Below are 14,624 nucleotides of genomic sequence, written 5' to 3'. Positions count from 1 at the left end.
ATAGATAAAAGAACTAAATCATGGGCATGTGCTTGATGTGATCTTTTTAGATTTCAGCAAAACATCTAATACTATTCCTCATAGAAGACTCGTGAATAAGCAGCTTGAGGTTGGAACCCAAAATAGTAATCTAATACTATTCCTCATAGAAGACTCGTGAATAAGCAGCTTGAGGTTGGAACCCAAAATAGTAAACTGAATCAGAAATAGTTGACTGATGGGCGGCGGAGCGGTGGTAAATGGAATTCACTCAGAAGAAAGAAGTTACTAGTGGAGTACCTCAGGGATGCGTCCTGGGGCTGATGCTGTTCAATATCTTGTAGTGGTAGAAGGATTGGAAGGAATGAAGACTAGCAACAGAGTTGACCCAGCTGAGGGAGTAGAAAGCAAGAGAAGTGATTTCTAAAAATTAGAAACTTGGGCTAATGCTTGGCAATTAAACCTTAATATGAAGAAACTAGTAAATAAGGCCCGTTTCAGAGACAAATGAAACGGGCGCTAGCAAGGTTTTCCTGGGAGTGTGCTTGCTTGAGAGAGTGTGTGTGAGAGAGTGAATGTGCGAGTGTGTGTGTGTGTGACAGAGAGAGAGAGTGTGTGTGTGTGTGTATGTGAGGCAGAGTGTGTGCGAGTGTGTATGAGACACAGTGACTGTGAGGGAGAGTTTGTTGCACACAGATACACTGTGTGTGAGAGAGAGTGTGCGAGAGTATGTGTGCAACACACAGACACTCTGTGAGTCCAAGAGAGTATATTTGAGGGAGTGTGTGAGACCGACTGTGTGAGAGACTGTGTGAGAGAGAGAAAGACACTGACTGTGAGAGAGTGTGTGTGACAGAGAGAGAGTGTGTGTGTGACAGAGATACCTCCCCCTCCCTTTATGGTCTCAGGTCCCCCTCCCCCCTCTGAGGTCTGAGGACCCCCTCCCCCCCCCTTGCGTGGTTTGCAGCACCGTGCGAGTGTCTGTGTGACAGAGAGAGAGAGTGTGTGTGTGAAGCAGAAAGTGTGCGATTCTGCTGTCTGACCCTGCAGCCACCCAGCGTTTCTGCTCTCTTGCTCCCCCCCAGTCACCCAGCGAATCTGTTCTCTTCCCTGCCCCCCCTACAACCACCCATCGATTCTGCTGTTTCCCTTGCCCCCCCCCCCCCCCTCAGCCACCCAACGATTCTGGTCTGTCCCCTGGCCCCCCCCCCCCAACAATTCTGCTGTCTCCCCTGCCCCCCTTGCAGCCACCCAGCGATTGTGCTGTGCCCCTGCCCCCCCCATCTTCCTCCTTTGCATCCACCCAGCGATTGTGCTCTCTCCCCTGCCCCCCCCCCCCCCCAGCCACCTATCGGTTTTCCTCATCTCTCTTCTCTCTATTTAAAACGCACCTCCAGCATTCTTTTGAAGCCTCAAAAAGTTCCAAAGTTTGTGTTGTGGTGTAGATCGATGTCTGCCCCGCCCTCGCGTCAAACGTGATGACTTCGAGGGCATAGCGATGCGATTGGTTGAGTGCCATTGCTCCGCCCTCGACATCACGTTTGATGCGAGGGCGGGGCAAACACTCATGGGCGAATTTTGATCTACACCACCATGGATTTAGAACGTTGGACTTGTGGAGGCTTCATTAGAACGTTGGAGGTGCGTTTTATATAGAGAGATGTAGCATAATGCATTTGGGTGCAGAAATACAAAGGAACTGTGTGCTGTAGAATGTGAGTGATTGATGTGCATGGACTAGGAAAGAGACCTCAGGCTTATAATATGGTGAAACAGTGACAAGGTGGTGGCCAAGGTGAGAAGACGGCTCGGCTGCATAGTTAGGAGCTTAATCAGCAGAAGAAAGGTAGTAGTGCCTCACATGGACTACTGTGTTCAGTTTAATGGAGGCCAAGGATGTAAAAAGACTCGCAGTTCTGAGGAACATGACCAAAATGGCAGGGGGACTATGTCAGAAGACATGAGAAGAGACTTTAAAACTAGAATATGTATACCCTGGAGGACAGGAGGGAGTTAGGGACACAGGAGATATGGTATAAACATTTAAATATTTGAAAGATATTGATGAACAAAGAAATGTTTTCCAAAAACAGGGTGGCTATAGAACTAGAGGACATGAAATGAAACTTCAAAGATAGAAACTGATAAAATACATCAGGAAATACTTTTTCAGAAAAAGGGAGGTGGATGCCTGTAATGCTTTTTCATGAGGCGTGGTGGTAAAAACATTGACAGAATTCAAAAAGGTGTGGGATAAATACAGAAGATAAGTAATTGACAAGAGGATGGGATAAAAGTATAGGGCATTTCCACTCAAAACAGAAATTTAGAGTGTGTGGGGTAAGCTGCACAGAGCAGCAATTACACCAATAACAAAAGGGGAGGGTGTTGCACAGAATAGCAGGTACAGCTCTAGCCACCTTTCTGGGTAGACTGGATGGGCTATGCTGGTCTTTATCTGCTACCATTCAGTATGTTGCTATGTTGGGATGTTTTGGTCAAGCAGTAGAACACCAAAGATTCAGCAGAGGGAGCCGTAGGCCCAATGTAATCATTCTTTTTCTATCTTTTTCCAGATCTTTGCAATAGAATGTTTAGTAGACTACTGCTATGGAAGCTTTAAAATAATTATATAAATATTTCCTAATTTTAGGATACTGCAGGACAAGAGCGATTTAGAACATTGACTCCCAGTTACTACAGAGGTGCACAGGGTGTCATACTTGGTAAGTGCTTGCTTGTATATACTAGTTAAAGCTGATGTCTCCGATGTTTCTGGTCATTCAGGACTTTTGAGCATCATGTTAGATCCTGTGGTGCTCTGCTCTAGGGCTCATGAGGCAGCTTTTCCTTTCGCTCCCAAATTGCTGGCGGAGTAGCCTAGTGGTTAGTGCAGCAGGTTTTGATCTTGGTAAGCTGGGTTCAATTCCCACTGCAGCTCCTTGTGACTCTGGGCAAGCTGCTTAACCCTCCATTGCCCCCGGTATGAAATAAATACTTGTATATAATATTTAAACTGCTTTGATTTTGTTGTAACCATAGAAATGCAGTATATCAAGTCCTAACCCTCCCCACCTTATTTATTTGTTGCATTTGTATCCCACCTTATCTCACCTCTTTGCAGGCTCAGAGTGGCTTCCCGTTATGGCAGGGCTGGGCAACTTCCGCTTAGCTTCCCTGCTACATCTTAACTGTGTTAGTGTGCCCCTGCAGCTTCCCTCTCTGGAGTTGCACACTGTCACTGACCCAAAAGTTTTTTGTTAGCTAGCTCCAGCCATCATGGTATCACCCTGGTGGTGTGTCAGAGGGTATTTGCTTGCTTAGCTTGCTCTTTTCCACTTTGTCTTTGAAGGGCCATATAGCGATGTTTCCCCTCGGCTTCATGTAATGGATTGGCTTACTGGCTAAAGCAACCCGCTGCAAGGTGGCATGGAGCTCCTGAGGTTGCTTCATCTAGTCTCCCTCAAGCTTGCTATCTTGGGGGCACCATAGTACTCATAGCCATTTTCTGCTCCAACTGGCTCTGGATATCAGACATACTGGTAGCTCCAGTCCACAGCCTTGTCAGCCAGTTCAGAGGCTCACCCACTTCTTCACTCTGAACAGAAAGTTCACTCTGGCTTCGGCAGTGGGCACCTGCGGTGGCTTCTATGTCAGGGTTAGCATAGGCCTGGAGATGTCCAGGTCTCAAAGTGCCAGAGGGTTAGGCTTGTGGTTTCTTTTCTGTCCTCTTTGTATCATATTAGGGTTTGGGAGGCCAAGTGCTCCAGGCCAGACAATTCTAGCTTGCAGGGTTTCCACTTCAGCAGAAGCCTCCCACCTTTTAGGCTGTCTGAAAGCCCTCAACTCCAGGTCTACCGCTGCCTTCTGCACCTCCCAGTCATAGGTTTTCAGATCACTTTCCAGGTTTTATCCTAGCAGGACACCTCTCCAGGTTCCATGTAGTCTGGCCCACAATTTCCTCACACCAGTGCATCTTCGACATCCTAAAGCAGAGTTCTGAACTGGAGTTCTCCCTTCCATTGCAGATTTTTTTCTTGGAACACCCATATAAGCTCCAGACCAAATGTCAGGTAGTTCATGCCATTTTGCGATGCTTCTGCTGTTAGCCACAGGTGAAACTGTTCCCACTGGAGTTTGGGGACGTTATTCCATTTCCTTAGGGTGCCAAGAAGGCAGATTGGTCCTCTGGGTTTGGACTTCTAAAGAGTCAATAGATGTACAAGTAACAGTATGAGCTATTAATCTTGATTCCGTAATCTAATACAACACAGCTTGAAAAACAGCAAATTCCACTCCTAAAGGGTTGAAACAAGTAGACATATAACACTAAAAAACGTGAGAATTACCCTCAGAAACCAAGGTATTAGCCAAGGTCTGACTCACAGGACCCTGATCCTATATAATAATTTTCACCTCCAACAGGATGTGCCTGGGACCGTGCCTGCCGGAAGTGGTCTGCTAGGCAGGCATGCATTGACGTCAGTGACAGACAATTTGGCAAAGCAAAACAATCTGAGTGCTGGCCATTAGGACAAAGGGTTGATAGGAGAGTTTTAAAAGACTGAAGGAACCGAAAGTGTTAAATGGGGGGAGGGGGGGGGGGGTTCTGAATGACTGAGGCCCAGATGCACTAAACCTGAACGACCCTTTTAATGACTCATAACGAAGAAATTTTCAAACGTAGCATGCATCAAAGGCCATTTTCCGAGGAAGCTAGCAGCTAACGAAACTGGAATGCAAATGATAAACTACCATTGAAATGTAGACAGTTCGGAATGCACTAACCATACCGACCATAGCAACGATTCACTTACCGCCAGAAATTTAACGTCCGCTCAGACCTGTCGTTAAAGCCTGAGCTGTCATCTCCCCGCTGCCCCCTGCACGATGAAAAACCAAATTGCTGGCATGTTTAAAAAGAAAAGTGGCTCCCTGCTTCCCTGTGCCTAAAATAAAAAACGAAACTAAATTAAAAAAGGATCGAGAGGGGGCAAAGGCACTCATCAGCAGCATCCTGTATGGATGGCCTTGCCTTGCCCCCCCCCCCCCCCCCCCCGAAGTCCCCGCTGCTCTGATTGTGAAATAAAAGTTGTTAAAAATGAAACCTTTGCAGTTGCTGGGCTCCCCCTCCCTTCCTGTCTCTCTCTTCTTCAGTCGGCAATGCTCCGCCTCCTGCCCTCCTCCACCTCCGTGCCCCCCCCCCCCCCCCCCGAGTTCGTCCCCGCCACTCCCCCCCCTCCACCGGACCCCCCCCCCTCCACCATAATGGCCGGTGCAGCGCCTCTCACCTATGTTTGAAGGCGCTGCACAGGATGGATCAGCTGTTCTTGATCTTTTCTGTCTCCTCCGATGTCTCCTCCTTCTTCTTCCTGTGCCCGCCCTCCTCTGACATCAGTTATCTACGTAGATAACTGACGTCAGAGGAGGACGGGCACAGGAAGAAGGAGACATCGGAGGAGACAGAAGAGATCAAGAACAGCTGATCCATCCCGTGCAGCGCCTTCAAACATAGGTGAGAGGCGCTGCACTGGCCATTATGGTGGAGGGGGGAGCGGCGGGGATGAACTCGGGGGGGCAGGGCACGGAGGTGGAGGAGGGCAGGAGGCGGAGAATTGCCGACTTGAAGAAGAGAGAGACAGGAAGGGAGGGGGAGCCCAGCAACTGCAAAGGTTTCATTTTTAACAGCTTTTATTTCACAAACGGAGCTGCAGGGACTTTGGGGGGGGGGGGGGGGAGCAAGGCAAGGCCGTCCATACAGGACGCTGCTGATGAGAGCCTTTGCCCCCTCCCGACCCGATCCTTTAATGTTTGTGGAGACATGCAGGGGAAAGTGGGGAGCCACGTGTTTGTGTTTTCTTTTTTTTCTTTTAAGTTTCTGGCATGCGCAGAGCAGCCAGCATAATGCTTGGCTGCTCTGCGCATGCTTTACGAGCCGATTACCGACGGGGATTAGTGCATCGTTCTTTACAATACCGCACCGAACTTGTGCGACTTGTTTTTTGGAGCATTGGTCGTTTTTTAAAATTCGGTAATGGCTTTAACGATTTTGCTTTTTTTATGTTTGGTTGATGCATCTGGGCCTGAAAGACATGAACATTTGGGAAAGGAAAACAAACAATCTGAATGCTGGCCATTAGCAAACAGGGTAGATAGGAGAGTTTTAAAAGACTGAAGGAAACAAACTGGAGAAGGGGAGGGGGAGTTGTGAATGACTGAAAGACATGCAAATTTGGTACAGGAATACAATCTCAATGCTGGCCATTAGCACACAGGGTACATAGGAGAGTTTTAAAAGACTGAAGGAACCGAAAGTGTTTGGGGGGGGGGGGGGGGGGGGAGTTCTGAATGAATGAAAGAAATGAAAATTTACGAGAGGAACACAATCTGAATGTTGGGCATTTGGACACAGGGTAGATAGGACACTTTAAAAAAAAAAATGAAGGACGTGAAAGTGTTACATCTTGGGGGAGGGGTGAGGAGGAAAGCGGTGGGGAGAGAGAGAGAATGAATTTACAACAAAATAAAACGCGTATCTGGTTAGCCCTTGGCCTGGATTGGCTGCTGTCGTGGACAGGATGCTGGGCTCGATGGTGGCATTACTTATGTACTTAGCCAGGATAGTGGTGTGGCAGTGAGAAGCAGGAGTGGCATGAGTTTTGGTAGGGAAAGTGTTGTGCTAAACAATTTACATTTTAACTCTTTCAGTGTATGATGTGACAAGAAGAGATACTTTTATTAAACTAGACAATTGGTTAAATGAGCTGGAAACCTACTGCACAAGGAATGACATAGTTAAAATGCTAGTTGGAAACAAAATTGATAAGGTAAGAAACAAGTGAAAAAATATTTCCTTACTTTTTGCTACCATCAATTTGATCAGATCTGGCATTCAAATCCACTGTGATTTTAATCTAGGAAAATCGAGAAGTGGAGAGAAATGAAGGGCTGAAGTTCGCCAGAAAACATTCCATGTTGTTTATAGGTAAGTGTGTTTATTTTGTAGGTGTGTGCAGCCCCAAATCTTTTCATATCATTTCCTGTATGTTTTTTATTGTGGGAAATATTGTTGGTAGTGCACTCGTTTATTGAAAAGTGCACTCTATGGGGAAAAATGTGCACTATTAATGATGCCTGATCAAAAAATTCAGGTTTTCCCTTTCATTTTGGGTAGAAAACACTGAGTGCCATCTCCTTTTTCCAACACAATTCATGGGTCTTCCTCTCTTCTCGACATTAAGCTGCTTTAATATTGTCTAATACTTTGCTGCTTTCTCCTTTTTTGCTATCTCTGTTCCTCCTGAATGAGGTTATAGCCAGTTTTCGTCACTATTCTTCCCCTTATTGTGGTCATGTCTCTTGTTTTTACCACTGCAATGTTGTTTTGCTGGGAGAGACTTCCTGAAATTATTTTATTACATCTGCCACCCCCTTTCTCTAGTTTAAATGCCTGTCCTCATATTGACTGAATTTTTCAGTTTGGATCTTTTTGCCTGCCACAGAGAGATGGAGGAACAAGAAGCTATACTATGAAGGACTATATATATTGTCCTAGCCACCTATATCATCTACTATGTTACTATGTATGTATGAAGCAGTTAAAGTATATCTAGCTTTTCAGAAAGCTTTTCACTAGTCTCTGTATCCAGTGGCATCGCGAGGGCAGCTGACACCCAGGGCGGGTCGCCGCTGCGCACCCCCCCCCCCCCCGGGTGCAGCGCGATGCACCCTCCCCCCTCCCCCCTCCGTAGTGCAACCCCCCCCCCCCCCCCCCCCCCCCCGCAAGAACATACTGGAAGGCGTGAGGGAGGGCCAATCCGCCGAGTGCATGCCGCTGGGGGGTGTCAGCGCCTCGCTGGTTCCTTGCTCTCTCTGCCCGCGGAACAGGAAGTAACCTGTTCCGGGGCAAAGAGAGCAAAGAACCAGCGAGGCGCCGACACCCCCCAGCGGCATGCACCCGGGGCGGACCCCCCCCCCCCCCCCCCCCCCCCCTTCCTACGCCACTGTCTGTATCTGCTCCTTATTACACTGCCCATCTACAAGAACTGAAACAAGTTTTCTCATTGATTGGAGCATAACCTTATCTGTTATATATACTCCTGATTTTCTGTTCCATCAATGTGATTGTTAGTTGCATTATATTGTAGCCACATTGAGCCTGCAAATAGGTGGGAAAATTTGGGATATAAATGCAGCAAATAAATAAATAAATAAATGGCATAACTCTAATGACCTTCTTCCTGAGTCACTGTGAAGAAAGCACATTTAGATATTATAAACAAATTTGCTGAAGCGTAGAAAGACTTACTGTGCTAAACTTATAGGTGCTCCTTATCCAGGTCAGAGAAGGTTATTTTGAATTATAAAAAACTTGAATTTCATTGCTTAGTTTAGATGACCAGCATAGGTTTTTAACCAAATAAGCAAGACTATGCTAATTTTTCAGAAAAGGTAACATTATTTGGTACACTTGATTTACTGCCAAAGGTCTACACATAGGCATCTAAGTGGTTTACAATATAAAATTAGAAGCAGAAGAAATGGAAAAGAAGAGCATGGAGTTGCACTGGAGAACAAATGGAGTTGTGGAAGGCAGGGGATTGCACTGGAGAAAGTTAATGGGATGAGGAAAGGCAGATGAAAATACGTGAGTTTTCAAGGCCTTTTTGAAAGTTGCAAGGGAGGGAAGGTTCCTGAGGTTGTGGGGTAGGTCATTCCAAAGTTTGGGGCTAATGTACTTGAAGGCGGTGTCGCGGGAGATGTTAAGATGGAGAAGGGAGGGGGAGGGTAAGGAGATGTCGGTGGAATGCAGACAGCGTAACGGGGGTGTAAGGAATGAGCAAGTTATTGAGATAGGCAGGGGCGGAAGGAATTTGAGACTTATAGACCAGGAGTAGGATTTTATATATGATATGTGCGGCAACTAGCAACCAGTGTTCTGCATGGAGGAGGGGCGTGATGTGATCGAAACAGCATGCATTGTGAAGGAGCTTGACAGCGGTGGATTGGACAAGTTGCATACACTTCATGGAGTGAAGAGGTAAACCAGTGTATAAGAGTTACAGTAATCAAGATATGTTATGACAAGAGCCAAAATAAGGAGGTGCAGAAAGGAAGCTGGGAGAAAAGGACAAACAGCAGATGCAGTGTAATGCAAAGAATGTGGAGCGAAGGATGTTCTGTTTGGGGTTTATAAGTGAGAGAGGTATTGAAAGTGACTCCTAGAATTTTTATTGTGTCCTTAAAGGAAGAGGATGGCAGTCTATCAGAGGAGCGGTGTAGGGAATGTTGCAGGTGGAAGGAATATCATTTAACACTTGGAGGCATTCAGGTACAGAAGATTAGAGAAGACAAGGGATAAGCAACTGTTAAGGAGCATAATAGAAGAGGGATCAGAGATACAACAAAATATTTGAATGTCATCAGCATAGGAAAAGGGAGTGCTGGGAGTGATCTTGAATTGTAAAAAGTGGGGCAAGAAAAATGTTTGAAAAGGAGTTGGGTGAGGATAGTAGCCTTGTATGACACCTGAAAGGAGAGGCAGTAGTGGAATGGTCGAAGCAAAATTAGTAGGAGCGGCTGGAGAGGTAATTGGAAAACCAGGACAGAACCAGACTGGAGAGACCTATAAAGTGGAGGGTGCTTTAAGAAAAAAGGTGTGATCGAGATCAAAAGCAGAAGAAAGATCTAAGAGACTACAGTTACAGAGGAGTGCTGGTCTACAGAGGATCAAATAAGGTTGTTGAAAGCTAGGAGTAAGGTCTCTGCTGTGGTGGGTCGAAAACCTGATTGATATGAGTGAAGAATGTTATGTGTTCTATATGCTGTACAAGTTGGTGGCAGACAAGTTTCTCCAAAATTTTAGAGAAGAACTGTAGGTTGGAGATAGGGGCAAAAGCTAGAAGGTTGGGATAGCTCAAGATGGGATTTAAGGAGGGGCGGACCAGAGCATGCTTTCAGGGGGGCTGGGACAAAGCCATCAGATAGTAGGAGGATATGAGGGAAAGAAGATGAGGAATAAGAGGCTGTGTGAGACAATTGACAAGAAAAGCAGGCCAGTCATCAGTGGAAGAGAAGGAGGGATTAAAAGAAGCAGTGGCTTTGGAAAGGGAAAGAGCTGTGGAGAGGTTAATGAGGACCAGAGGGAGGAAGGAGAAGGGGAGCCCAGGTTCCAACCCCCCCCCCCCCCTCCATTATACCACCCCCTGGACTCCCCCACCCCAGGTGCAGCCTGAACTCCCTCAGGAGGTGAGATTGTGACTTGAGGACAATGCCTCCCACACATATCCCCATCTTCTCCCGGACAGCAAACTGATGTTCAGGAGGATCCTGGGCAGGTGAGGGTGAAGGTGCAGGCCCACCTCAGCCCCACACCTTCCTCTGGTTTCTGAAGCTGTCTGGGAGGAGATGGCATACATGTGGGACATCAATTACCAATGATTAAGGACCCTGGAAGCTGGTCAGGTCAGCCTGGAAGCAGGCAGCACCACATGTTGTGCGACCTGGAGCAGGTCAGGGGGATGTACTGACATCGGGGGCCTGGTCGGTAGCTCCTGACTTCCCCCACTGCTTTAAATGTTTCCCGGAGGGTGCGCTTCCTGTGCTATCGTGCCAGCGGAGACATGCGGGCACAATGCAAGCAGGGGGCCAAGCACCATGATGCTGGTTCAAACTCCATTCTCTTCCGTTCACGTATTCAAACAATGGTATTATCACAATTAGACTACTGTAATGCTATCTACCTAGGGAATAAGGAATTACCAATGAGGAAATTACAAACAACACAAAATACTGCTGCTTGACTGGTTTGCAAAGTCACTAAATTTGAAAGGGCGTTGCCATTCCTCAGACTACATTGGTTACCTATTAAAGCTAGAATCATTTTCAAAACATTTACTTTTGTTTACAAAATCGTTTATGGGATGGCTCCAGATTATATGTGTGACATATATCTTCAAACTCAGACTTTAACTACAAGGGATTATCTCATTCTACACATCCCTAATTACAAAAATATCAAATAGAAATCCACTCTAACTTGAGATTTTGCTTATTTAGGCACTAAATGGTGGAATTCTATCCCAAAGGAAATAAGACAAATCAATAACTATCTGACCTTTCACAAATTCTTGAAGGCTTTCTTTTCAATAAATTCCTTCACTAGATATTGAAATTGGTTATAGCCAAGATCTTTCTCCTCGCCGCTACTTTTTCAAGAATGTTCCTTTAACAATTACAGTTTTCATAACATGTATTAGCAACTGTTTATTACTTAGCTACGTAGAACTGAATAATTGTATTCAGATAATGTGGGATACAAGTATTAATATAAAAATAAGGGTAGTTGAGGGGGATTTTTGGGGGGGGATGTGAGTTAATGGGGGAGGGGGAGTAGGGAAGAGGTTGAGGTAGAGAAGGGGAGGGAGATGAATTTGAGGTGAGCAGCAAGGAGCAGTTGCCAAGGAATCCAAAGGGAAGTATTGAGGGTCATAGTCTGGGGAGACGGTGGAGGCAGGCGTGACTGAGAAGAGAATATGGAAGAGAGTGCAAGGGTGATTGAGAGAGCGAGAGATGCGGTTACTAAAGTTAGTTTTAGCCAAGTGAATAGCATGACAATATTCTCTGTAATGTGTGTGGAAAATGGAGTGATCCTTAGGTAAGTGTGTCAAGCCTTGCACACTCTGCAGACGAAGCTGAGACCAGAGGACGCAAAGGGAATGATATACCACTTGATTCTTTGTGGTCTTTATTTGATTTGGTTTTTGATGTTGATATAAAACCATTGCTAGTCAGACTTTCTTCATCCCCAGAAATTCTTAATTGGATTACTTCATTTTATCTGTGCAAAGTACAGAAAGGTCCTGGGAGTAATCTTTCTTTGTCATTGAACCTCAGGTTAATAATTTATACAGAAAAGTGTTTTTTCCTTGCCACTTGCAGCAGATGAATCCAGGAACTAGTGGGTTAAGTCCGCCTAACAGCAAGTGGAGATAGAGATAAACAAACTAAAGGCAGTGATGCCAGACGGCCAGCTCCTTCCTCAGTTAGTATGTCTCTATCTCAGCAGGTGGTGGACGGCTTTTTTCTCCAGCTCCTGGGCCCAAGGCCTCTGAGGGTGCTCCTGGGCCGTTGGCTAGTTTGAGCCGGGGGTGGCGGACTGGTGGTGTCCCCTTTGGCAGCATACGCAGTTGCTGGGTCCCTACTGCACCTCAAGTTCCTCTGAGAGGCGGCAACTGAGGAAGAAGGGATTTTCAGGACTACTACTACTACTTATTGCTTCTATAGCGCCACAAGACATACGCAGCGCTGTACATCAACACGAAAAGACAGTCCCTGCTCAATGAGCTCACAATCTAAATAAGACAGGTAAACAGACAGAACAACTAAGAGGTAAGGGGATTAAAGAGGTGGGGTACAGGGCAAGTGAGTAGAGGTTAGGAGTCAAAAGCAGTGTCAGAGGTGGGCTTTTAGCCTGGACTTGAAAACAGCCAACGAAAGAGCTAGACGAACAGGCTCGGGAAGTTTATTCCAGGCGTGAGATGCAGCGAGATATAAGGAACGGAATCTGGAATTAGCAGTAGAGGAGAAGGAGACAGACAAGAGATTTATCTACAGAGCGGAGTATCCGAGGTGGGGCGTAGAGAGAGACAAGAGTGAAGAGGTATTGGGGAGCAGCAAAGTGAAGCACTTATAGGTCAGTAAGAGAAGTTTGAATTGAATGTGAAAACGGATAGGGAGCCAGTGAAGTGAATAGAGGAGAGGGCTAATGTGAGCATAACGACTTTGGCGGAAAATGAGTCGCGCAGCAGAGTTTTTGACTGATTGAAGAGGAGAGAGATGACTAAGTGGGGAGGCCGGGTGAGAAGCAGATTGCAGGTAATCTAGGCGAGAGGTAATAAGAGTGTGGATAAGGATTCTGGTAGAGTGCTCAGAGATGAAGGGACGGATTTTGCTGATGTTATAGAGAAAGAAACGACAGGTTTTGGCAGTCTGCTGAATGTGAGCAGAGAAGGAGAGAGAGGAGTCAAAGATGACCCTAAGGTTACGAGCTGAAGAGACAGGGAGAATGAGAGTGCTATTGACAGAATATAGAGAAAGGGGGGGGGAGTGGAGAGGTGGATTTAGGGGAAAAGATGAGAAGCTCGGTCTTGGCCATGTTAAGTTTCAGATGACGTTGAGACATCCAGGCAGCGATGTCAGATAGGCAGGCTGAAACCTTGGTCTGGATGTTGGTTGAGATTTCCGGGGGTACAGAGGTAGATCTGGGAGTCAGCGTAGAGATGGTATCGAAAGCCGTGGGATGCTATCAGAGAGCCAAGGGAAGAAGTGTAGATGGAGAACAGCCAGAGGACCGAGAACAGAACCTTGAGGTACCACCGATTGGCAGTGGGATAGAAGTGGAAGAGGATCCACCAGAGTGTACACTAAATGTGCGAAGCGAGAGGTAGGAGGAGAACCAGGAAAGAACAGAGCCCTGGAATCCGAGTGAAGACAGAGTATCAAGGAATAGGCTGTGATCACAGTGTCACAAAGCGGCGGATAGATCGAGAAGGGTGAGGATAGAATAGAGACCATTAGATTTAACCAGAAACAGGTCGTTGGAACTTTTGTAAGTGCAGTTTCAGTTGAATAAAGAGGGCAAAAGCCAGATGGAGTGGGTCAAGAACAGCATGAGATGAAAGTCAAGACAGCGGTGGTGAATGGCGCGTTCAAGTATCTTGGAGAGGAAGGGGCGGAGGGAGATGGGTCGATAGTTGGAAGGACAGGTAGGGTCAAGTGAAGGTTTTTTTTAAGGAGTGGTGTGACCACAGCATGTTTGAAGGCATCAGGAACTGGTCGCCAGTGGAAAGTGAAAGATTGAGGATATGATGGATGAAAGGGGTGAGAGTAGGAGAAATAGTGCTAAGAAGGGTGGGTAGGAATGGGGTCAGAGGAACAGGTAGTTCGTTTTGAGGAGGAGAGAAGATGAGTTGTTCCTTCATCAGTGACTTCAGGAAAGGAGGAAAAGGATGGGGGGGGGGGGCTGAGGAGATAGGGGAACGGACAGGGAGAGGTGAGGGTGGCTTGGATGAGAATTCAAGGTTTATTTTCTGAACCTTGTCATGGAAGGACTCAGCAGGGTCTGAGGAGATAATGAGGGGGAGTAGGAGGAGGAGGCACCCTTGAGGAGAGAATTCAGTGTGGCGAAGAGAAGTCGACCGTTGAGCCTAGAGAATTAGTCAGTTGGATGTAATAGTCCTGTTTGGCAAGCAAAAGAGCAGATTGGAAGGAGGTCAGCATGAACTTGAAGTATGTAAAGTCAGCAAGGGCACGAGATTTCAGCCAGAAGCGTTCAGCGGAGCGGGCACAGGAACGTAGGTAGCGGATTTAGAGGTCAGCCAAGGCTGGGGTTTGGTACGCCTTATAGGACGGGGCAGGAGAGGTGCAACAGTGTCTAAAGTAGAGGATAGGATAGTATTGTAGGAAGAGACGGCTCATTGACAGATTTAGATGGTGAAGCGAAGAGAAGAGCACCGTCGTTGCCACTCTTTGGGGGGGCACGGAAGCAGTCTACTTCAGCGTACGCGAGAGTGTGGAAAGCTTTCCGGCGTGATGTGCTTTGCGTGCTGAATCGCCTTTTCGGGCGGACATTCCGGTTATTCTGG

At 46.7% G+C, this 14,624-nt stretch overlaps 1 protein-coding gene across 1 annotated transcript in view; it reads left to right on the top strand.

Moving 5' to 3' along the window:
- RAB18 (RAB18, member RAS oncogene family) overlaps positions 1-14,624 on the top strand; it is a 79,926-nt gene that overhangs the window by 55,903 nt on the left and 9,399 nt on the right. Inside the window, exons 4-6 of the mRNA XM_030199276.1 lie at positions 2,633-2,705; positions 6,688-6,806; positions 6,898-6,964. Coding sequence (XP_030055136.1) covers positions 2,633-2,705; positions 6,688-6,806; positions 6,898-6,964 — 259 coding nt within the window. The remainder of the gene's footprint in view (positions 1-2,632; positions 2,706-6,687; positions 6,807-6,897; positions 6,965-14,624) is intronic.

This window comes from Microcaecilia unicolor, chromosome 1 (genome assembly GCF_901765095.1).
Source record: "Microcaecilia unicolor chromosome 1, aMicUni1.1, whole genome shotgun sequence".
Classification (NCBI taxonomy): Eukaryota; Metazoa; Chordata; class Amphibia; order Gymnophiona; family Siphonopidae; genus Microcaecilia; species Microcaecilia unicolor.
Note: the sequence above shows the minus strand (reverse complement) of the source record. Positions and strands in the feature narration are given on the sequence as shown.